The 26262-nt window shown below is 30.6% G+C and overlaps 1 protein-coding gene across 1 annotated transcript in view; it reads left to right on the top strand.

Moving 5' to 3' along the window:
* LOC122511927 (protein HID1) overlaps positions 1 to 22243 on the top strand; it is a 49334-nt gene extending 27091 nt beyond the window's left edge. Inside the window, exons 10-12 of the mRNA XM_043627498.1 lie at positions 2543 to 2688; positions 2775 to 2935; positions 21439 to 22243. Of these exons, the coding sequence (XP_043483433.1) occupies positions 2543 to 2688; positions 2775 to 2935; positions 21439 to 21661 (530 nt within the window). The 3' untranslated portion in view covers positions 21662 to 22243. The remainder of the gene's footprint in view (positions 1 to 2542; positions 2689 to 2774; positions 2936 to 21438) is intronic.
* The last annotated feature ends 4019 nt before the right edge of the window (positions 22244 to 26262 follow it).

Raw genomic sequence — 26262 nt, 5'->3', positions numbered from 1 at the left:
ACAAAAACTCAATTATTTTCAAATTTAATAAAATTCTTCGCAGAAATTAAATTATTTTCAAGAATTTTAATAAAATTCATTGTAAAATTCAATTATTTTTCATGAATAATAGTATTCATCACAAATTTTAAATTATTTTCAAAAGTGATAAAATTCAATTATTTTCAAAACTTTTAATAAAATTCATGGCAAAATTTCAATTATTTTCAAAAATTTTTCTTAATTAAATGATTTTCATTATTCTATTTTAATAAAATTTCCTAAAAGAATTGAATTATTATTAAACATTTCTGATAAAATTCTACACAAACATTAAAATATTTTCCAAAAAAATAAAAATTTCACATGAATACAAATTATTTAAAATAGAATTTGCGTAAATTTTTTCAAAAATTTGAAATGTTTTAAAATTTGGCATTAAATTCTTCGCAATAATTCAATTATTTTCATAAATTTTAAAATTCTTTTCAGCGATTTAATTATTTTCATTAATAATAAAATCATTTGGTGGAAGTCAATTATTTTCATAAATAACAATATTCATCACACGTATTCAATGATTTTCAAAACTAATAAAATTCAATTATTTTTAAAAATTTTAATAAAATTTATGACAAAATTTCAATTATTTTCAAAAATTTTTCTTACTTCAATAATTTGTATATTTATTATTTAAATAAAATTTTTAAAAAGAATTCAATTATTTAAAAACAATTTTGACAAAATTCTACACGAATATTAAATTATTTTCTAAAATAATGGAAATTTCACAGGAATTCAATTATTAAAAATAGAATTTGCATAATTTTTTTCGAAAGAAATCAATTGTTTGAAAATTTTTTATAAAATTCTTTGCAATTTAATTATTTTTATAAATAATAAAACTCACTGCAGAATTTCAATTATTTTTACAAATACAATTTTAATCGATTTTCTCGAAAAATGTAATTAAATTCTTAAAAATTTTATTAAAATTCACCGAAAGAATTGAATTATTTAAAGATTTGTTACTCAAATTCTTTATGAGAATTCAATTTTAAGAAACATTGAATTATTCAATAAATTATTGATTCTTGTATTTAAATAATTCAATTCTCGTAGAATTTTCTAATAGAAATTGATTTAAAAATTAATTTCAGTTAAAGTTTTAGATAATAATTGAAAATTTTGAAGAAGTTACTAATACTTGCAATTTTTAAAAATAATTGTATTTTGTAAAGGTTTCAAATTTAAATCTTTGAAAATCTGAATTTTTCATACTTTTAATTAAAAATTCTATGGAACAAATTTTTTTTAAAAAGGCTTAATCGAAATTTTTGAAATTCTTAATTCCTATGAAAAAATAACAATGATTGCACTGTCTATTCTCTTCGCGTCTGCAAAGTATTTTTCAAACCCATTAACCCTAAAAATGCTATATAACTCTTTAGTTGTTTCCCGTATGACTTATGCTTGTTTTATATCCATTCCATACTTTGATAAATATAATGACGATCTAGAGAAAGTTCAAAAAAGATTCTTAAAATACCTTGCCTATAAGTCTGATGGTTCCTATCCGGCTCCTGGTTCAGAAGATAAATGTCTTTGTCAGCGATTCAATTTCCATTCCATCGCCGAAAAAAGAATCTTAATGGCAACTATATTTATATTTAAAGTTTTCTCTACCCAGATAAACGCTCCCCAAATTTTGTCCATGCTTAACTTAAAAATTCCCAGATTAGCTTCACGTACCTTTGCACCGTTTTACCTTTTAACTCCAACATCAACAATTGCTACTGTATCTCCAATTTTTTTCAGTTGTAATCATATTAACCAAATGTATCTATCTATGAAACCCGACTTAGACCTATTTTTTTCGTCTATTAAAGAATTCACAAGTACTATGGATTGTTACATTAAAGGTCTCATAGACGATTAATTGTTATGCGACGGTCAAATAAACTTTTGTATTATATTTAAAATTAATCATAGAATTACGCAAAATCTAAAGTTGTTTAATCTTCTAAGAAAAAGAAAAATTTATACATATATTTATACTTATATTGTTTAATCTTTTTAAAAAAAAAATATATATATATAGTTACGATTAGATTTACGATTTGATTGTACGACTTCTCGTTACCCATTTATGATCCACTTTGGATCGCGGGATCTTATGTTGTAAATAAATAAATAAATAAATATTGATGTTTTTAAATAATTTTACAATTAAAGAAATTTGTAAATAAATTTAATAGAAAATTTTTTTGAGTATCCAATAATTTTTAGAGTAAATCAGAATATTCTTTAGGGTTAGGGAAAAAGTCAAAATTTTGTCTGGAAATCAGGGATAAGTCAGGGAAAAATAAAATAAAATATTTGTATGACAACCCTAATATTGTTTCCTCCATTTTAAATTTTGAAATTCAAAATGGTGGATTAGTAATATTTATGACCCCAAAAGTTTTTAAGGGAAAAAATTTTAACTTGTAGTGCTTTTTAAGAACGGTTTTTAAAGAATTATTAAATCGTTATGAATTTACTAAAGATTTGTCTGTTTTAGGCATTGAAAAAATGACAGAAAAAGAATCGGCACATCCCTTAAGTCTTTCGACAGATGCCATTAAATTAACAGACGCTGATACGAAAGAATCAGAAAATTTATCTGATGAATCACCGAGTATTGGCAGGGCAAATTCTATCGTATCGGTATGTTATAAATTGTAGTTTGTATTCCGAAAGTTATATTACAAAATTTTTACAAAATATTCATAGTACGTGTCATTTGTCTACAGAGAGGAGGAATCAGAGTCGGAGAGCACATAACTCCTGATGCTAATCAGTGGGCACCTTCTGTTGAATGGGTTTGCCAGTGGAAAAACAAGCTACCTTTGCAAACAATTATGCGATTGTTACAAGTTCTTGTACCACAAGTGGAGAAAATTTGCATCGACAAGTAAGAATTTTATTAAAATTATTATCCTTTATTCTGTACTTATTAAATATTTATCATAATTATTAGCGAATTATTTTGAAATTTCATTCAAGATTACAATAAGTCATTCAAAACTATTATTTGCAAGTAATAATTATTACCGAAGTAGCTTGTAAGGAGACTTTCTGGTTAGAAAATAATAATTGAGGACCTGGATGCTATACAAAATTATTAATATGTTAGCTTCATTAAACTTGCTGTTCAAATTTTCATAAAAAATGTTTCAAATGGTTAAAAATTCAAGCAGGATTTTCTTCATAAGGGTTTTTTTCTAGATAAACCTGAAAAAAAAATTTTCTACACTACCGGTAAAAATTCAGAGATCATCCATTTTTAAGTGAATGAAAAACATTTCAAAACATAAAATTTATGGAAACTAAAATTTTTTCGTTCTATTTTTTGAAAGATGATACAATTCTGAAAAAAATTTATACCATGTCATGTTTTATATATTTTCTAGAATAGTTTTTAGAACAAAAAAATTATTTACAATTTTTTGAATTTTTTGGTCTAAGTTTGACGACCTGCATTTTCTAAGAAAGTCACCTTAAAAATATATCTATTTTTGAGCTACTTCGGTTACATTCTGTGACAGTAAAAAATTATTTTAAATCGGACCTATCCTTACTTATTTGTCTTAAAAAACTGAAGAGAATGGTATATATTAAATCACTCAAATACCTCAAAATTTCTTTTTAGAGCTAAAAACCGTTTTTTGATATTCATGCAGAAAGTAGCTTGTAACTTTGTTATTTTTAGGGTTCCGTACCCCGGTAGGAACCCTATTGGAACGGTTACAAAAATGACCACGTACCCCCCCTAGCACTCACAATTTTACACCTAGAGAGCTAAAATTTCGTACACGTATGTATTTTCACGCGTAGATTACAGGAAAAATATAGCGAACGTGATTGAGATTGATTTTCATAGAGTTTTCGACGAAAAACATTAAATTTTGGCCATTTTTCGCAAAAAAGGCATGCACCCCCCCCCTAGCGCTCACAGTTTTTTACCTAGAAAGTTGAAAATTGGTATGCATATGTATTTTCAAAAATGGTTTAAAGGAAAAATATAGCGAACACATTTGGTATTGATCTTCATTCTGTTTTTATCGAAAAAGTCAAAAATTTTGAAAATTTCGAAAAAAATCCATGTACCCCCCCCTGGCGCCTACATTTTTTTACCTGGAGAGCTGAAAATTGGCATACTTATTCGTTTTTACGCATAGATTACAGGAAAAATATAGCGGAAGTGATTAGAATTGATTTTCATGGTGTTTTCATCGAAAAACTAAAATCTCTTTTTGCAAGCTCGAAAATTCTTTAACCCTTGCTGGTTCTCTCAATTCTTAATCTAGTGGACTGGCGTTATACATTTTTATTTATTTTTTCGTGTGGATTTCAACAAACATTCAGAAAAAATTATTGGAATTCATCTTCATATTTTTTTTTGCAAAAAACTAAAAAAATTTTTCGTTTTAAAAAAAAAAGTGTGTACCCCCCCTTGGTTTTCACAATTGTTGGCCTATTGGACTGCAGTTTTGCTTATTTTATGTATTTTCGTGTGTAGATTCCAGGAAGAATATAGCGAACATGATTGGATTTGATCTTCATATTATTTTCAGCGAAAAACTCAAAGTTTTTAAAAATTTCGTCAAAAAAGCGTGTATATCACCCTAGCACTCACAGTTTTTTACCTAAAGAGCTGAAAATTGGTACAATTTTGTATTTTCACGTGTAGATTACAGGAAAAATATAGTGGAAATGATTAGAATTGATCTTCATTCCGTTTTGAGCGAAAACCTAAATTTTTTTTTCAATTTTTGATAATAATTATACCTATGCTAGTTCCCTCAATTCTCAGTCTAGTGGACTGGCGTTATATATTTTTATTTATTTTTTCGTGTAGATTTCAACAAACATACAGAAAAAATTATTGGAGTTCATCTTCATATTTTTTTTTGCGAAAAACTAAAAATTTTTTCGTTTTAGAAAAAAAAGTGTGTACCCCCCCCTTGGTTTTCACAATTGTTGGCCTATTGGACTATAGTTTTGCTTATTTTATGAATTTTCATGTGTAGATTTCAGGAAAAATAGACCGAACATGATTGGATTTTATCTTCATATTTTTTTTAGCGAAAAACTCAAAGTTTTTAAAAATTTCGTCAGAAATGCGTGTTTTTTACCCTAGCGCCCACAGTTTTTTATCTGAAGAGATGAAAATTGGTTATTTATTTATTTTCACCTGTAGATTACAGAAAAAATACAGCGAAAAATATTGGAGTTGATCTTTATATTTTTTCATCAAAAAAGTAAAAGTTTTAAACGTGGGTACGGAACCCTCGGTTTTAGTACGAGTTCTACTCGCACTTGTCCGGTTTTTTAATGTAAACTCTATAATTCTTTTTATTTAAAAGCTTAAAAAAGGGTAATCAGTTTGGAACTCTCGTAAAAAAGGTTCTACTTCGGAAGTTAATGTTTGAAAAAAAGATAGTTTTGCAACCAATAACACAGCCCCACAAAAAAAGAAAAGTATCCTGCGCGAAAGTTCACAGTACCGTACCCCTATGTATTTTGATGCGCTGAACACGAATCCGAAGTCAGATTTGCTCCATCACGTCAGGATTTTTTTCTAACCTTAACCCCTTCGCTGTTTGGAAAAATATTCATTTTGGTGACCCAAAATGTCCATCAAAATCTTTTAAATTGTTATATTACTTAAAAATAATAAACAATTATTTATTTATTACTTTTTCTGGTATCATTGATACCTATAGTATGTGAATAATGATATAAAAGAATTTATTTTATAATTTAAATACAAAATTTCTATTTTTTGCTAAAACTTTCACGACCCAACGTTGGGTCGGAAACAGTCTGGGCCATCTTTTTTCACGACCCAACGTTGGGTCGCAAACAGGCAACGGGTTAAAAAACATGTCAGATTTTATGTAATTTATGTAAAATACAAAATTTTTCAAAAATTGATTAGATTTGTCTCAAACTTGTTTCTCGGGGGTTTTTAAGATCGCTGATTACGAATCTGCAGTCAGTTTTTAAAAATTGAAAATGGCGGATCCAATATGGCGGCCAAATTTTAAAAATTTGTTGGGTTTTCACTTTACTTGGTATATAGGGGTTTTCGGGGTCGCTGATTACAGATTTGCAGTCAGATTTTAAAAATTCAATATGGCGGTCATTTTTTTGAAAATTGATTTATTTTACTTAAAAATGGGTACTCAGTGGTTTTTCGGATCACTGATAACAAATCTTCAATTAGATTTTGAAAAATCAATATGTCTGTTTGAAAATAATGTAATTTTTATTTATGTCTGTTTATGGTAACGGACTCGTTTGTCTTCGAAAGACCTGTGCAGTGGTTTTCTTTTTAAGTTTACTCTTCCTGGAACAATATCCCTTTTTAGCATCCAACAATAGTCAGCCATCATAATTACGTCCCATCTGCCTTGATATCTACTCTCCATTTCATTAATATCTTAATGAAACCGTTCTCCCTGTTCCTCGCTGTAGTCTCTTAAATTTTTGGGAAAGTAACTTAGATGTGAATGTAGGAAATGGAGCTTAAAACTCATCAAGCATCCCAATTTTTGAAAGTTGTTGATCATACCATTCCCTATTAGTTCCCAATTCTCGCTCTTATGGCTGCCAAGAAAGTTTTCAATAACTCCCTTAAAACTAAGACATGCAGCTTTCTCCTTTTTACTCATTACTGTGATAAATTTTTCATCTTTTATTAGTTTGCGAATTTGAGGCCCAACAAAAATTCCTTCCTTTAATTTAGCATCAGATATCTCTGAAAATTTTTGTTCCAGGTACTTGAAACATTTCCCTTCTTTATCTAAAGACTTTACAAACTGTTTCATTACCCCTAGTTTAATATGTAAAGGTGTTGGAATTATCTTTGTAGGTTCAACTAGAGGTTTTTTATAATATTTTTGGAACCTAGTGTAAAGGATGTTCTTTTGGGCCATTCTTTTTGTACGTAATGTTTTTTTCGATCTCTACTGTCCCACAAACATAAAAAGCAATGTGTTTTCATAAAACCTGCTTGTTGGCTCAACATGATACTTATAATTTTAAAATCTCCACAAATTTGCCAATTGTGTTCTTTATATTTAATTTTCTCCAAAACTAATTTGACAGTTTCATAATCTTCTTTAAGTTCAGTGAAATGGGCTACGGGAATTGAAGCAAAAACATTAGTGTTATGAATTAGCACTGCCTTTAGACTTCTTTTAGAAGAGTCAATGAATAACCTCTAGTCTTATGTTGGTCTTCATATACGTTTGGTTTCAATTCATTTATTAGTCCTTCAATGTCAGAACAATATACTAATGAAAGCTCATCCTCTTTTGTAAAATATTTCCGAAATTCCTTTTCTCTGTCACGATAAAAGTAAGCTGTGGTGCCTTTAGATAACAAATTTTTCTTTTTGAAAACTGAAGCTAGATATTCTGCTTCATCTTTGGGTAATTTCAAATCTCTGATGAGGTTGCTAAGCTCTTCTTGCGTAAAGCCTTTTTTTAACCTTTCCTTCCTGATAACCATCTGGAATATAAATATCATCATTGTCATCTACAATATTACTAATCTCATCACTTATATCGGAAAGTACATACTCTAATGGTGAACTGTCGATTTCCATATTTGCAGAAGAAAGAGTTAAATGACTTAAAATTTTGGGTTTTGTCACAGATACTACACATGCATAAATTATATTCTTTTTATTATTCTTATTATAGCCCTTTACATTGGTCATGCAAAAGTAGAAATCTTCTCGATTCAATGGTTTTTTCAACAATGTTGGTTTTTTAAACTTCAGGTGTTTATCCTCTTTCGTATCATTCCAACGAGTTAACATTGTGTAGCAGGAACTGTAGAACCCATTTTTCATTCTGATTGACTATCTCAAAATCAAAACAATCTTTGTAAATTTGTTTAATGTTTTCATTAATTAATTTTCGATTTTTCGGGATATCAAATTGTCCGCATACGTAACAAAATACATCTGCATTGCTGTCACATGTATGTTGTGAGGTTGGCACTCCAAAAAGAACTTTTAAAACGTTTGAAGTTTTTTTATTGTTTTGATTTTTGAAAGCCATGATATTTAGGAAAATGCCCGCACGCTAGGGATCCTGGTCCGATCGCAGGCGAGTCCACTGTCCTAGGGGTGATAACTCTCATACCTCCCTAGGCCTAAGTATGAGATCTTTCCGACTTTGAAAAGGACATTGTCAACTCGTCGTCGGACACACTACGGTATCATCCTCACACCCTAACGTCCCCCTGCAAGGCAGCGCGCCTTCGCTGGCTTCGTTACTTCGATAGACAGGAAGCAAATCATTCTACACATCCCCTTTCGAGGCAGTTGTTATCGCCTACTACATCTATCGAAGCAGCAGGATTAATATTGTGCTAAAGTACAACGGAAATACAATACTGTGTTATGTCCTAGCAGGCCTGTGTCCAAGAGAAAAGTATTTTGCAATTGTTGAATTAAACTTCATCCAGAAATTATGCCTAATTCTCTAGAAATGTTCCTAGATGTCGTCTCGATAAATATATTTTAATTTAGGCATTCAGGTTACCAAAAATCTGCATTTCCTGCTGCATAAATGTTTACAAACAAACTTTTCGAAACTTTTAAATTCACCGACTTCCAAAATGCTTGCATATCAAGTCATATTGGACCAGTTGTTAGAAATTTTTAAAGTCTGATTTGAAATTTGTGATCAGTGATCCGAAAAACCACTGAGTACCCATTTTAAAGCAAAATAAATTAATTTTCGAAAAAATAACCGCCATATTCGATCCGCCATATTGAATTTTTAAAATCTGACTGCAAATTCCTATAGAATCATATATTTCTTAGCAACGTAAATTAAACGAAACGAACAAACATGGACAATTGTTAAATCAAAGACAACTTCTAAAGTGGGAAGATTCCCGCCAAGACCCACGTTGATCCTACGACACTGAGGCAGATAGAGAACAGAAACGACTTACCCGCGACGTTGCTAAATTCAATCCCCTGTTAAAGAATCTCAAATTGAATTTCCCAACAACACTCAATAACTACACTCGAATTACAACAATTCTCACTTTATTCAAAACTCTATACACAAATTAACTCTCTGCTGATGCTAACAACTGTTATCGTCAAAAATCATCATTCTGGACGTCTGGTGGGGACTGTGGGAGTTACGTTCTTTAGCGATAGAATGGGGATAAGTTAACATCAGCAGAGGGTTAATAAAGGTTATTAACCCGGAATTATTACTCTTGTGCTGAGACAGCCGGTAATTACAGAATTATCAATTAACAAATAATATAAAAATATAGAAATGTACAGTGTAGCAATCAATAATTACGTATCGGATTCTCGTTAATAAAACCAACAACAGCTGTTAATAATGTTTAAAGTGATTGATCAAAAACATCAAAAAGTGACTGATTACTTCCATATATAACATTGAGCGTATCACACATTCTTAAAATAGGCGTAGTCTTATTTGAAGACATAATTGCTGTATATACTGGTTGAGATTCTCGTGAGAAGAACTGAGGAACATTAATAGGAACTTCAGAAAGTAAATATGAACTGTCAATTAAATAAATCGAATTTTCGCCCGCATTGTGTGGAACAGGTATTTGATATTTTATCCACAATTAATGCCGCTGTGCATTACGGAATCGTGAATAAATCCTGATTCTGATGAAGCCTTCAATTACTTCATTATTTCGTGGTACTTCTACTTGAAATACTTCTTCGTTTTCCCTTTGGCGTTTATCTTGAATATAAGCCGGTGACAAGTTTACTTGATACTCTCCAAAGGTTATGTTTCGCAAGTTTTCAAGTGATAATTTTGGAAAATCAGGGACTTGTTTAGCATCGAGAAGATTCCACCGTTGTGTATTTCGTCTATGCAGCTGTTTCATCTCTACATAAGCTTGAACAAGGTTGGCTTCCCTTGATTTTTCCAGCATCCGCCTTGCCAATTCTATATTTGCTTTATGTGACCATTAATGCTTTCAACAATCCATCTGGATTTTGTAATGAGACGAGTCTTATTTGCCTTTTCTGTGGAAAGTTGAGTCTCTCCCCGCTCTAAATATGGTGGCATATGCCAGCGAATACCCAATCTGGTAAGTAGTTCGGTTACATCTTGATAACCGCGATCAAAAATCATTATGGAGCCTTCAGAAAACCATTCACTCATTCTTTTTTTATCCCTTTCAAGCTCGTTTCTTAACATTAAAGCATCATTGTTTCTGCTGTCTGCAAAATAAGGACCATGAATGGCTAAAATATAACCATCAGGAGCTACAATCATTTCAGGCTTAACAAGATGACATCATTTATGAAGAGAAAACGTTTTTCTTAAAGTGCGAAAGTTGATACTTTTTTCTGCATATTCATAGTTGCCATCAATTATAGATATTACTCGTGGAACGTCTAGATTGTAAAAAGCATTTGAGAATTCGGTCACATGTCTCTCAATATATTCCTCGGGCGTAATTGAATCGAAACGAATATTTTGGGGAACAAATCGTAGCATTAAAGACTGCCTGACAGTCGCGATTGCAAAGCTTACAGATTGTCTACTTGGATACTTGAACATCAACTTTAAAAAGTTGTCAGGAAGGCCTTGACGCATTTTGCATAAGAATGCCAAGAGATCCTTTCTTTCAACATATCTGAAGCCAGCTTCACGAACTACAGGAATGCAATAATTTTGTAATTCTTCGAATTGTTCCTTTGAAATAGGAGAAATAGATTTAAAATCATCGTCTGACCAGGAGTAAATATCTTCGAAACTTATTTTATTTACAGCTACATTGCGTACACTCTCAAAAAATGGTTGAAACTCTTGCCCATTAATCTTATACGGTCTGTAAATAAACCTCAAACCAGCCAACAGTTAAAACATAATTTTGGTAGATCTGTCACTACTAAAGATAGTTTTTCAAATGCTTCACGTCTAGCGATAGCTATTTCACGATTATTATTATTTTCATCTCTGTCGATTCGAACCATTTGCCTTGGGTTAAATCGCCTGTTACAAATGTAACAAGATAATCTATTCATATAAGCCATTTTTATATTATTTTCTATTTATATCATTTTTATGCTATGATATTAGTGTCAGCAGAAATAAAAAACCTAACCCTAATAAGAAAGGAACACAAAAAATAATACAAACGAAAATAATAAATAACAGCTCAATATAAATAACTAAAAAATCAAACACAAAAGTAGCATACAAAGCGATAAATATCTTGATTTAAATTCTAAAAAAGTAAACAAATTATCTGTGCATAATATTTTACATTAACTAATAATAATAAACTTATTTTCCAATCAACAGTCGATTTTTTCTAATGACAAAACATGAAATAGCAATAGAAAAAACAAAACATTAATAAGAGCTCTGGTGAATTAGCTGCTCATGTGAGTAACCAGCAAGTATGGGGAATGTAGTGGCGGTCCCCACGATCCGGCGCGGCGCTCCTTCTTTCTCTTCGCTCCTCGGCCCGCCACACATGTCTATATGGTGGCATGGAAGGGGCTGCCACTCCATTCCCCTTACTCGCTGTCTACTCACGTGAGCTTAGGTAAAGCGAATGTATACCGAATTCGGTCGCAATTCGGTTAAAAATGTCAAGAAAAAATACTAAAATAGCTTCATAAACTAATGAAATGAATTTATTTAAATATTCATGTGTCAAGAGAGAGATTGTAGCTCTACCATACGATGTATGTGTGTAAGATTGATAATATAATAAACTGTTGACATGAAGCGATGTCGCCACGCATTTTGCGGCATGGTTAGAGGGTTCCCAGACATATTTCCGAAAAAAATTTTCCGAATTACAATTTCCGAATATGTTTATTATTCGAAAAGCTTTTTTTCCGAAAGTCTTTTTCCGAAGGACTTTTTCACTGGTTCACCAAAAGAACGTCTTTCATTAAACCATATGATAAGACTTTTCTCCAGATCAGTATTATGCACTGCCTTTATAAAGGCGCTTGTACACCTCCTCCGTTCTAAGTATATCAGAAACGTCCAGCGTTTTGATTAGCTATGCTCTTAGAGAATTTCCAAAAATTTTAATGTTTTGGAAATTCTCTATGAGCATAGCCAATCAAAACGCTGGACGTTTCTGAATATACTCAGAACGGAGGAGGTGTACAAGCGCCTTAGCCTTTCTATTTTTTAGGACATTTGAATTCATATTTTCAACATTTACCAACCTATCTTTATTTTTCTTGAGATTACAAATTGCTGCAGGTGTTACATTATAAACTTTATCCATTGTCGTTCCTTTCGCACCGTTCTTAAGAGCTTCCAAAATATTAATTTTATCCTTCAGAGGAAGGTACGTATGCATACGTATGCCACTTTTGGTTCTTATAACACATTTTCTTTAATCTTCTAAAATCTATAACCTCATGTATTATATTCTCCTTCTTAAATGACTTTTGGCTACGCCAACTGTCAGAACAAATATATGAAGAATAACAATTAAGAAGATATTCCGTTGATTGTGCAAGACTCTGTAAAGTTAAGAGTATAGAGTTGCTGCCAATAAGCAAGTCGAGAGAACTGGTTGTGTAGTCGTGGCGCAGTTAGTTGGTGTCACTGCGGTCGTATTTTCCAATTGGTAAGTCAATTTTAGGATGGAGTCAGGTCATTGGACATATGAGCTTCAATCGACATTAATTTAAATAAAATAGTAATCATATGTTAAAAACTTGCCCAACTCTCAAACCACTTGCTCATTGGGAGGAAAAATAAGTTCATCAATTTTAGCCGGATTGAGATCTGTATTGGGGAATTTGTTTTTGAGAAATCTGATGAGGTCTGATCTGGCCGGAGCCAGGATCGGACACTTAAACAGAATGTGCATCATATAACGACATTCCCCACCGCATCTGCAGCGTGCCGCTTCCAACCAGTTAATCCTTTCCAGGTGTCAATTGTCCAGGTCCCGAAACCATGGTCTGGGTGTTTTATAAGAGACTTTAGAGAAGTATCTGTGCCCCGTCAGATCTCTCTCTGAGTATGCCCAGAGATGAGAAAGCCATGCATTCCTGCCCGGGGCAAAGACACCTGTTCTCATGTCTTTAAGAGGTAACTTAATATAGAATCTGTTGCAGGAATTGTTAATCTCTCGACAAACCGCATCTATATACTCGTTTCCTTGTATATTATTATGGGCAGGAATCCACATAAGTTTGAAGGAAGGAGAGGAAGCTGAGGTTTCATTTAGGATGTTTAAAATTTCAAAGATTAAGTAAGGATTATCCTTAAACAGCAGACAATTTTTGATTCTTTGGATGGAGTATAGAGAGTCAGAGACTATTAGGACGTTATTCCTGTTTCGATCAACTGCATATTTCAATGCTGAGTAGATGGCATAATTTTCAGCCGTTAGGATGGAAGTATACCGTTGAAGGGGAGTGTCTTGTGTGTGGTTCAATTCCTCGTCGAAAAATGCCGCGGAAGCCAATCCTGTAATAGGGTCTAGAGAAGAATCCGTAAAGATGGGACTGTACCCTACATATTCATTACGAAGGATTTCTCTGGATAAGTTTTCTGGGGCAATATGATCTTTAAGTAAAATTCCCGATGAGATGTCGCAGAGAGGAGGCGAGGAAAGGACACACCAGGGTCAATCAAAGTATAAAGGTTTTGAGGTTCTATATGTTGAATCTAGAAGAGGGGTGATCTGTATGTGAGTAGAGAGGAGTAAAAGCTCGTTAAATTTTTTAGAGAGTGGGTTGAGCTTGGAATTTCTATTGAGTGTATATAGGAGGGGAACAAGAGGGTTCTCCTTCCGTGAGTAGTTGCGCATAATAAAGTAGTTGGATAGGAATGTTCGCCTAAGGCCAAGAGGAGGCTCTGCCGCTTCCACCAAGAGGACAGGAATGGGAGTCGATCTCATACATCCCAGCGCCGTCCTGAGGGCCGCCGACTGTGCCCTGTCCAGGCACTTCAGGGAGGTGGGTGAAGAACCAGTAAACAAAGGAGAGCCCCAGTCCAATAGTGCTCTAATGAGGTTTCTGTCACCCCGGTCTGACTACCCAAAAATTTCTAGTCCTTAGTGATGATACGTACTATGTGCGAAGTTTGGCCGCGAGATAGCGCTGTCCGCATCCTGCTGTTTAAATACATCAGAATACATGTGTTTTAAAAGAAAATCCATTGAAAAGATTAAAATATTAATCTTTTTTGGTCGAAATAACAAAAATAAACAATTTTATATTTATCTTTAATAATAAATTTAATTTTTTAACAACAAAAAATGAAAGATATGATTATAAATGGAATATATAAATTATTCACGTATCTTAGAGGAGTGTAATAAAATAAAAAAGTATGAAGGACTAAAATTTTTATTTTATTTTATACTTACTCATAAAATAAACTTTCTAACAGATACAACTTTTTCATAAATGATTTTTTATAAACATTTGCAATAAAAGAAAATAAAAACAAATTAAAACGATTTTTTTAAACGTTTGCAAATTAAGTGCTACAAAGTTTGGCAGCTTTCTTTTTTAACACGCTCTCTTTCTTTATAGATGCCATTTCATTTTTGACATATTATCTGAATCTAACTTGTAAATATGATTGAATGGCATAAATAAGAATTTCTGTTGCTGCATTTGCGTGAGAATTACATGGGAAATTTATCTTTTCTTCTGAAGATATAAATTCTCTTAAAATCATTTCAAAAGCATTCTGAAAATGGCAGTACTTTTGAAATAACGCTTCAATCGAAACAATTAATTTAAATAAACCAGCATTTGGATGAATGAAATCTTCTGATGCTTTTGAAAAATTGTCATAGCTTTGAGGCAAGTGGATGGTTGAAAACCAAAGACTGTCATCTTAGATGTTTGATGTAGCCAGAAATGTTTTTAAACAATTAACACACTTAATTTTCTTTTTAATAAACTTTACCAAACAGCCTGTTGTATAATAAATTAAACAGTTTGATACACTGGGAATCGAATAATCGTGATCCACTGCATTCACGAAATCACTGAAGTCTGTGTCTTCGTGTTCGATTACTGCTTTTAATTTGTCGCGAATTTCATCCCTTAGAACATTTTTATTCTTTTTTTTATACAGCTCTTTTAAATTGGAAATGCTAACCAAAGGTTCTGACGTGTTACCGTCAAAGGTTGAACAATTGCCAAGCTTCGGAGGCTTTAAGATATTATAAGCAGACAACATTTTGAATAATTGAAGAAACGTTGGAGTGCATGGGTGATCATTGGAACCTCCTGCTAACCGTATTGTACCGAAAAACCTCTACAATAAAAAAGAGTTAAAAAATTTAAATTAATTAGTGATACTGAAACTTAATAAAATCAGCTTACCTATTTAATAAACATTACGTTTTTGTTTCTATTTACGATTTAGGCCTTGTTGCGAAAATGATAACTTTTTTTAAGTTAAAAAAGTCTAAGGGTCCAAGATGAATTTTTTAATATTATATTGATTTAACTACTTTCAATAAATTTATTATTAAAATTAAAATAATAGTTTTTATACGTACAAAATTACAACTAGGCTAATTCTCTTTTTTGCATTAAAGTATGTTATACTTTATAAATGCACTATTTTATTGTGATTGACAATTTGAATTCTTATCATAAAGTATATAACATACTATTTTTAATTATTATTATTATATTAGTGCAAAATAATTAATTATCAAAAACTATTACCTATTATAAAGTAATTCTTATTAAAAATAAATGTCGAATTTAATTACTTTTTAGAAAGTAATTATTACATATCAATCAACAAATTTAATTAAAGTTGTAAATTTGAAATTTAAATGTCTAAACTGAAAATAATTTGCTGTCCTTTCTTAAAAGTTAGAAATTTAATCTTTTTTATGTAATTATTTTAAACCTAATTAATTTTTACTATTAGAAGTAAGTAAAAAGTACCTCCAGCGGATCCTGATTTATTCGTCCAGTTAGAACGTAATCAAATTTGTAAATCTGTAATAGTATTTTGGACAATTCAATAGTTGATTGAATAGTGAGTCTTAAGCCTTCACTTGTCTGTGGTGTTAAAAATTCATCAGGTGTTAACAGTCCATTGTTCATTCTTTGTTGCCAATCATTTATAAACTTAAGACTTTCAAGTAACACCTAAAACAAAATTTTCATCAATAAATTATGAATATATTGCAAGAAATAATAATCTACGAAATACGTTACTAAGTAATCGGCAGAGTGCAGTCGAAGTCCACATTTAGGATCTGTTCTATTTAATGAATCAAATAATCGATCCATTATTAAGCAAAATTCGGCGGTTGAATTACAATCCTTCAATTGTGAATAATGAGGTTCATATGCCAATAATGCGTTCGCTACAGACTCACTAAAAATCTAAGTTAAACAAAATATTAGTTACTAGAAATTAAAGCAGTATTTTTAGGAATAAATTAAATTGTACCTGGACCGCTAGAAAAACTCTCATTTTTAGTAAATTATTAGGGTTAATGTGCTCATGAGTTAATTAAGGGCACAATCTTCCAGATGGATTTTGCCAATCGATTTCAAAAAGTTTACTGAAGTAGTCCCATTTAACATGTTTCCCATCAGGGTGAATCTAAAATAAAAAAATATTGTTAATTTTAAAAGTTTAATCATGGCGTACAATATTTTTAATAAACTTACTCTTAATTGTTTTTTGTTGAATAACCGATTGCGCACATTTTTGATCAAGTGTGGTGTATCGGAAAAAAAAACTTCCCTGTCAGCTACGGAAGGATGTGGAAAACTCGTTTTCAATTCATCTATTTTCCCGCTACAACCAAATATCGACCAAAATTTTTTATTTGTCGACGCTCCATCTGACACTACTCCTTGAACATAAACTCCGGCATTTTCCAAAACGACAATTGCTTGTAAAATTAGTTTTGCAAGTGTAGTTCCATTAGTCGGACCTTTTGACGTAAACACTGCAATGGGTTGACAATTGGATTGCGTCATTAAAGGCTGAAATGCAAAAACTAATCCATGGTCTGCTGCTTCATCAATAGTTTGAATTTTTCCATCACCATAATTTGTAAGACCCTCATATTGCATGTTTTTTAAATTTAATCTAATATTTTTACGAGACTTCATCTCGCCCAACATTAATATGCAATGTCGATTAATTTCTGGTTCTTTTTTAAACTTTTCGGCGATTAAGTGAATCCAATTTTAATTGAAGCCACAAGGTATATCGATGCATGACAAATATCTGAAATAAAATACGTATCAGTTTTAAACGTTTTACAACTATTTATGAATATAATTATATGACTTAGAATTAAATTTTAAAAACTAGTTATACCTTCTAATTGTACTAATACAAGGAAGTGGTAAGACTTTCAAGTCCCTCAAAAGTCGATACGATGCCGGAGATTTGATATGAAGAAGAAGACATAAATAAATCCAGTCTTCCGAGTATCTTCGTCCTTTAGTATTTGAACACTTTGATGCTTTTAATATTTCCATTATTACTATTTTTTCATTTTTATTGATTTTTTGTTCCACTAAATGAGCCTCTAAGTTTCTAGTATTAAATGAAGAACATTCCTTCTGCATATTAACTACTTTATTTTTCAGTGATTTTACACGCTTTTGACTATTAATTTTAATTTGTTTAGCACATTTTAATTTTTTCCTAATTAAATCCATTTTTCTTTTTCTGTTAGGACTCAAATTCAAAAGAATTCGCTGTTCATTTTTCTTATTTTGCAAACGCACGGTTTTATTTGCTAATGTCCTTTTAGCTTTCTTGCACGATGAGCAATGCTTAGAACGAATTGTACAACTTGAATCTAATATCAATTCACATTTATTGTGACGTAAAAATCCAAAACCATCGCGAGAAGCGAAAGATGTTTCAGAATTTCTAACAGAATTTGGTGTTGCACATCCTTCACATGTCCTGCATTTGTGAAAGTTTTGGAGTATATTTTCTATTTCTTGTACAGATGAGATATATGGATTTTTAAAGCCGAGTTTCGATAAATCTACGCGAAGATTCATAATAAATCCTTGAACAGTCATATCCTGATAGATGACCAACTTTTTTGAAAATACTGTTTTGAATATTCCATTGTCTATTCTACCTGTACATTGAAAGAACTGTATTGCACTGAAATTGTTTTCGTTAATATCATATCGAGACCAACCAGTGGGTATCGTAATTTGCTCTTTTGAAGAAGCAATTGATTCAAAAAATTGAATTCGTTCATGTTCTGAATTATCATTGGTCTCAGCCGACTCAGCAGAGGAAGCAGGTATATCTGTTTCAGTTTCTAAATTTTTACTGGATACCGGAGATGAAACTGTAACATTTTCTGAATTTATGATATTAACGTTTGATTCTGGGGAAACAAAATCAGAAGTGGTAGATGTTACACTATTTTCATTAGACGACTGAGTTTCCTTTAATATTGGTGAATTGGGCCTTCTCCTTTTTTCTGCGATTTTTAAATTACTCCTATTTTTCGGCGATTTTCGTTTAGATGCTTTCTTTGTTAAGTAAGATGGACAGATCGGGAAAATAGACGGTAAAGCACCTTTCCTTAATTTCGGTACCTTGTATTCTTCCTAGAATTACATATTAAAAATACATGTATGAATATAAATAATGTTTACATTAATTATTGTTAAGATTTTTATTTCAAACTCTTTATAAATATATTCAGAAATGTTGAAATTATATTAAAGACTGTTTGATTTTACGCGCGAGTTAAAAGAACGGAAGTACGCGGAAGATTACTGCCCTCTATGTTTTTAGAACTTTGTTTGATTATCCGGTGTAATGTTCAGTTCGATTCTATAACTTGTAATAGAAACATCTCCTTCTTTGTTTAAATAATAAATATCACTATTAGTTATCACATATGTTAATTCTTTGAGTATTAATTGAAACGATCCCGTCTAAATAATTCTAACAAGAAAAAGTCCTATCATTTTAATAGATTAATGTAAATTTTATCTTTTTTCTATTATATCAAAGTAAAAAAATTATTTCAATAATGTTTTTACTATATACTTACTGAAGCCATGACTTTTCCATTAGGATCTTTAACCTTTTTCGCCAAATAAGATCGTCGGGTTGAAAATGTTTACTACAAACCACTTGACCACTTTTTACAACAAAATTTTTTCTTAAAATTGCTCTTTCCCACTTTCTTACATTTTCTTCTCCAGACGGAACAGAAAGGAAATGCAATTTTATATTTTTGTCTGGATTCTGTTCATATCCCGATTTACAATTGGGAATAATACAGGAGTGGCCTTTATAATATTTTGACATGATCAATAAATAAATATTATAAAATATATTTTAAATAAAGCAATAATAATGAATAATTTTCAATTAAAAAGAACAATTTACTCTTTCACGTGTACACTTTGACATGTTTATCTACAGCAGGACGCGAGCTGCGCCATCTCGTGTTATAATTTTGAGTATAGTACGTATCATCACTAAGGCCAATGGGATATACATACGTAAACTGATGAAGTCGGACCGGGGTGGTTTCTGTAGACCAGTAGAGACAATGTGTGAAATTATTCTTAGTATGCCAAGTGCTTTCGTGGCTTCATTGGCAAGCATTTTTATGTGGGGTGTCCATGTAAGCCTGCGGTCCAAGAGTATCCCGAGATGTTTCATGGGCATTTTCACATAAAATTGTTGTAGAACCTAATTTTATGATGATGTCTTCGAAAGAAGACCGCGATTTCAAAAAGACACAGCATACTGTCTTATGAGGGGCTCCGTCCATACCCAGAGATTTGAGCCAGATGGAAAGACTCTCTAATGCGGCTGATGCATCTGTACCGAGATTTTGAGTGGAAGTAAATTTAATATAGATCATCCGCGTATATGACCGCCCTCATGTTCGGTGGTAGGTATAGTTCAAGATCCCTTAGGTAAAGATTAAATAATAGAGGTGACAATAATCCGCCCTGAGGAACTCCGACACCTCAGACTTTCGGATCAGATCCATCCGCTTGGAAGGAGACGAATCTTTTCCTGGTCATATGGTTGATCTAGTTGATCAGGAATGGGTGAAATTTTAATTGTTTCAGCATCGTGTTTAAGATAAGAGGACGAACGTTGTTAAAAGCGCCCTCTCATGTATTATACATCTGAATCACTGACCACATTTTTAAAAGAGGTTATGTTTATTTATTATGTCAGCCATTTTGGCACCACTATGCGCATGTGCAATGACTAAAGTTTTTTTAAGTAGAGGGGGGTTCGCGATAGGGGAAAATTAACTTATGAGAAGTTAATTTGTGTGAGATTCTACTGTAGTTGCAAGTTGACTAGGTATGATTTATATTTCTCATAAATTTTCCTTTAATGAATAACACAAAACTCGAGCAGTACTTTTGAACACAAATTCAGCAATATTTGGTTTGAAGATAATTTGAACTTTTACACTGACGTGAAGAGGAGCACGAAAATACTAGACTGACGAGTAAAGAACCACTTGTTAAAGATGAAATTTTTAGACTGACTTGTACGGAGCACCACTTTTTAATTGAGACTTATAATAAATACTAACGACTACATCTTATGACTACATTTTCTTGGCTAACTTTTCTGGATTGCGTTGCTGTTGATGGTCTGGCCCTTTTTATACCAAAAATTTGTATATTATCCCATGTATTTTACAAGTCTGTTCACTAAGCAATGTATTTTCCGTTTTTCTAAAATTCATTGTTGTAAGAACTTAGAACCGCTATTTCTGAAATGTCCAAAATGCAAATTTTCACTATTTATTGTATTAAGACTACAAAATACATTCTATAACGTTCTAAATAACATAAAATTATAGGAAAACGATCGCTGAACACAATTATTTACTTGCTGACTTGATTAAATTCCATTTTGTTACTATTTGCAACCAATTTGCTTAGGCGGCCAACTTAGGACCACTCTTCCCTATTATTGTTGTTTATTGAAAATATGTAACATTACAATTTTTTATTAATTATTTATTATACAATTAAATTGTTAGAATTAACAGTGTGTTAATAACAGTTATTTGTTGCTAATTTTATTATTATTAATGATAATTTAATATATTTTTATTAGTTTTGATTGTTATTCCCATTATTATTATTATTTTATTAGTTATACATATTGTTTATTGAAAATATGTTACGATGACGTAACATTATGTAGTAACTTAAAAACACCAGTTTTTAGCTTTAAAATGAAATTTTGGGGGTGTATGAGTGATTCAATACATACCATTCTCCTTAGATTCTCATGACAAACAAGTTAGAATAAATCCGATTTAAATTAATTTTACTTTTTTATTGTTTGTAACACTATATTATACATTTAAGAATATTAATCAAATTTTATGATACAAAAATTTTTGCAGAGGATTAACGGATGAAAGTGAAATTTTAAAATTTCTTCAGCATGGCACACTTGTGGGCTTATTGCCAGTGCCTCATCCAATACTTATTCGACGATATCAAGCAAATACTGGAACAACAGCCTGGTTCAGAACCTACATGTGGGGTGTTATTTATTTAAGGAATGTAGAACCACCAATATGGTACGACACCGATGTTAAATTATTTGAGATACAAAGAGTTTAAGAATCATGTCTTTATAAACATTACATGAATCATATAATTACATCTGTTGCAAAAACAATTTGATGAAAACAATTTTTGTGTGTCATAATATTGATCGATTAATCACACTCAATTTTTATAGGATTTTTCAGTAGAATCAAAATCTTACTTTGAAAAATATTTTATTTATTCTACATTAAAAAAGAATAATAAGGTTTTCAAGGACCAATATTGTAATATTTCTAAAATATTAACATTCATTTAATAATTTTTTAAATATCATAACTGGTAGCATAATAGAGTCAGTATTTTATATATAAAATTTTTATATACGTGAACTGTTTGTGTACGCGATACACATCTGAATACATTTTAAATAATTGTAAACTGTAATATATTCCTTTTTGTCTTTTTCTTTTGTAACATAATTTTATTTATTTATTTATTTTATGTAATTCAATTAGAGGTATGACAGTTATAATTATTACAATTTTCGTAAAGTTTTTATGTTTAACAAGTAATCGTCATGTGAAGAGTTAGAGTTTCAAAAATTACAAAATGGTAGATACAATATAGCCGACAATTCTTCAGAAGTTGGATTTTTGCTTGAAACTTGTTAATTGGGGTTTTTTGGTCGCTGATTTTTATTTTGATAATTATATATAGTTTGAGAGGCTTTTTATTTCTTTCTTTAGAGAAGATTTCGCATTAAAAAGTAGATTCAATCAAATATTTTTCCATTGTCTGATTTCAATTTTAAAGAGAAAATCCTGTAAAAATCATTTTTAATTATCCGTCAATATAATAAATATCGAAATTTTTTGGCCTGTGTAATAGTTTAAAGTTACTGTTTTTAAAAAATATTAAATTGTCATTCTCCTTAGGTATGTAAACTATTTCCTTACCTCAAATTAATGTGACATTCCTTCTCATTCTACTTTTTACTGATACTATTTCTCAAATCTTTCTATTTAAAAAGAAATTATATCGTAAATATTTATATGAAACGAAAACAAATTATTTCAGAAGCTTATTTTCACAGAACAGTATTTTAAGTACAAAATAAAACAGTTTCTGTATTGTGTGCAATAAATAATGGTTTGTTTACAATTCGATGTGAATTTTTACTTTCCCTTAAAAAAAATACCTAAATTACTCTAAACACGTTTTGTAAATTAAAACGGTATATTTTACATCAAGTACAGAAAAAAGTCGTTTTTTCAAATAGTTTAAAAACTGTTACGTCCGTAACTTCTTGTTAATATACCTAATTTAACTTCGATACTTAAGAATGTATTTCCTATTTTTTTGATATTGTATTTTACTTATACGTTGTATTATTATTCTATGTATTTCATATTATTGCATTGTAATTAGCATATTTTATATATCTCATATGTATCTAAACAATTTGCAAGTATAATGAATTCAAGAAAGATGAGTAATATTTTAAATCATGTAAAAAGAATAACGTTAGTGCATCAGTTAAACGACCTTCAAAAAATCTTCGCCACAGGCAGGAAAACAAACAAGCATTGCAGTCGCCGACACCCCCACTTAAAATCTACCCAAAATCGACACGTGTAGAAGAGTCAACAGTCGCCCCGAATTGCAGCAGCATTGCCGTCGCCCGACACCCCCACTTAAAATCTACCCAAAATCGACACGTGTAGAAGAGTCAACAGTCGCCCCGAATTGCAGCAGCATTGCCGTCGCCGAGACCCCCACTTAAAATTCACACTTGAATGATTTCAAAGCATTACATTAATGAAGACAGTTTTATATAAAAGGGATACAAATTCTGCAGATATCAGAGAGTAGTTTTTTAGAAATCAACTTGAACACATCGCTTAGTATCAGAGAGTAACTATTTAGAAATTAACCTGAACACATCGTTCAGAACAAAAGACTAGAGAGTAATTTTTTGGGAATCAACCTGTACACATCGCTCAGTCATTATCAAATTGTCTACAAGTAAACATCGCATAGTTTACAAGTGAATTAAAAGTACATCTTTGAAAGTGAAACGTATAACCCCAAGTATTATTTTGAACGTACATTATTAAAAGTGAACTATTTCCCCAAGTATTAAATAAGAAGTGAACTTTAAACAACCTCTTATAATAAATTTGCAAAGTATAAATTTTAAACAATTTCCAAAAATATTAAATTGGAAATAATCTCAACTATCAACGAAGACCTAATATTGAAACAACACATTCCAAATTTCGAACCATCGAAATTTGCTCAAGAGGCGACAACCGTCTGGAAGGAAGCAGATATTTTAACAATACAATACACTATCTCATTAGTGTGAACAAGAGGTCTAATACCCAACCACTAAGGACAACAAACAAAAGGCCCCTTTTCGTCTACCGCTCATCACCATTGAGATCGGACAACAGATTATCATCACACCACCAGTAATTGTTATTCTTTAAGTAAGATTCATAATTTTTGTACTCATTGTAATTTTGTCAACTCTTTTCTTTCTTGTTGGTTTTTAAATAAATTATTCTCTCACATTTAGTAGGCTCATTGACTTATCCTCATCCCAAATTGGATTCATTTATGAAACCAATTTAAAACGAGGAACGTTAGGTATATTTAAAAAGGTTTCTCGTTTTGACGTAACAAAACTAACAATCAAGACAAAAGGCAAAATTCTTAAGGGGTTACGCCAACCTGAACGCATTTCAATTGGATGGTTTTTTAGGAATTTTTTTTTAAATATTTAAGATAAGACATTTTTATTGTTGCTTAATACATATATATATTGTAAGCTATGTAAATACGAAATAGTTTTGAAAAAAATTTTAAATGGCGGAGATACACGCATTCCAGTGCAGCAGTACATTCCTTGATGGTGGGCATGATTGGCATTTCAATTATTCCAATTATAGTGAATATTATTATTGGCATAAAACTGTTTTCGGAAAGTTCATTCACAGTATCGTAGCTGAGAAAATATGTTCGGCCATTTAAATCCGATTTTATTTTAAATACTTTTTGAAGTATTGTATGCAACTAAAAAGTGCAGTGCCAGTTACTGCAAACTATATGAAACATGAATTATATAATTTACAATTCAATCAAAAGAATTATGTTATTACCTTCTCTATAAAAGTCATTCCTAATTTTTGAAATCCAAAAGTTGTAAAAATTATTGGCAATTGAATTATCTGTTGGCGTAAGTCATCCATCTAAAATATTGTTAAACAATTATGAGCATTGATAACTAGGACATTAAAAATATAAATTAAAATTCATATAATTATATAAATATAATGATTCTATTCATTAAGCATCACTGTGAGAAAATTACTTTTACTTCTAATGTTTTGGTGTAGTCACTTTTTAGTTATTTGAAATATACATTAAGATGTTAAAAATCTTATTGTAATTTTTCTTCCGTAATTTAACTATGTTTTTAAAAAAATAAATTTTGAGTTTAACCTTTATTCTTCGTGTGTTTATAAAATACCAATTATGTTAATTATTTTTGCTTTGATTCCAAACATTCTTATTACCTCTTCTACAAGTGAAGCGTTTAACTTGTAATTTACCAATTCTGATAGATTTTTGATCATCTCATCGCTCTAAAATAAAATTTTTTAAATTTATGAATATGAACTTGTAAATTTTAATTTATTGAAATTATTTTAAATTTAACATTTACCTGCTTCTCGATTTGACAACATGGCGCGACAATGAGAAAAAATCTTAAAGCGCTTTTAGTAACTTTTAGTAAACATAAATAAAATAAAATAATATCTTTACAAGAATATGCTGATATTGCGATGCTAATCCATGTCGCTAAATTATATAGGTTAGATAACATTTGCAAAAGTAAATGCATTTCATAAATTTGATTGACCTGCTTAGAATGAGTGTAAAGGCTCAAATAAATGTATCTGAAAAAATATTTTTTTATGGTAAATTCAATATAAGAAATTTATTTAGGAATATGTATATTTCTGAGTATATATGCCAATAAAAACATCTTTGATGCATAAAGTTCCGCCAAGTGAAAGTTTTTGCAAATGTCCAAACAATAATTAGTGAAATAAAAGTTTACCAAGTAAAATTTATAACTAAAGATTTAATATTGAACTGTAACAAATATAAATTTTAATTTAATGATTAACATAAGCTGCTAATGAAATACAATTATTCGTCATAATAAAAAATTGCTTCTAATAGAATTTTTTATTATGACGAATAATTGGATTTTTAACCAATTAATAATATTTCAGAATATTTTACAAATCCGTTTAGAAGTTTAGTCTACGTTTGTCTTAATTTTTAAAAAATTTAATTTAATTTAATTTTTTCGGAAAAATCTAAATATTTAAAAAAATACGAAATGTTTTGGAATTTCCTGAAATACATATCGAGATTTTAACCCAATTAATAATGATAAAGTACATGTTTCGGCAATCTGTTCACTTTTTTTGTATCTTAACTTTTTTATAATTTTCTTTTTCAAATGTTTTCAATTTTAAAATTAATGTATTAAAAATCATCAAATTGTTGGAAAGAATTTTATCAAAAAATTTGATAATAATAGAATTCCTTCAAAGAATTTTATTATTTAGGAAAATAACTGAATTCTCGCAAAG

The sequence above is a fragment of the Leptopilina heterotoma genome, unplaced genomic scaffold (genome assembly GCF_015476425.1).
Source record: "Leptopilina heterotoma isolate Lh14 unplaced genomic scaffold, ASM1547642v1 Lhet_91, whole genome shotgun sequence".
NCBI classification, from domain to species: Eukaryota; Metazoa; Arthropoda; class Insecta; order Hymenoptera; family Figitidae; genus Leptopilina; species Leptopilina heterotoma.
The sequence above is the reverse complement of the archived record's forward strand: the minus strand, read 5'-3'. Positions and strand labels throughout refer to the sequence as shown.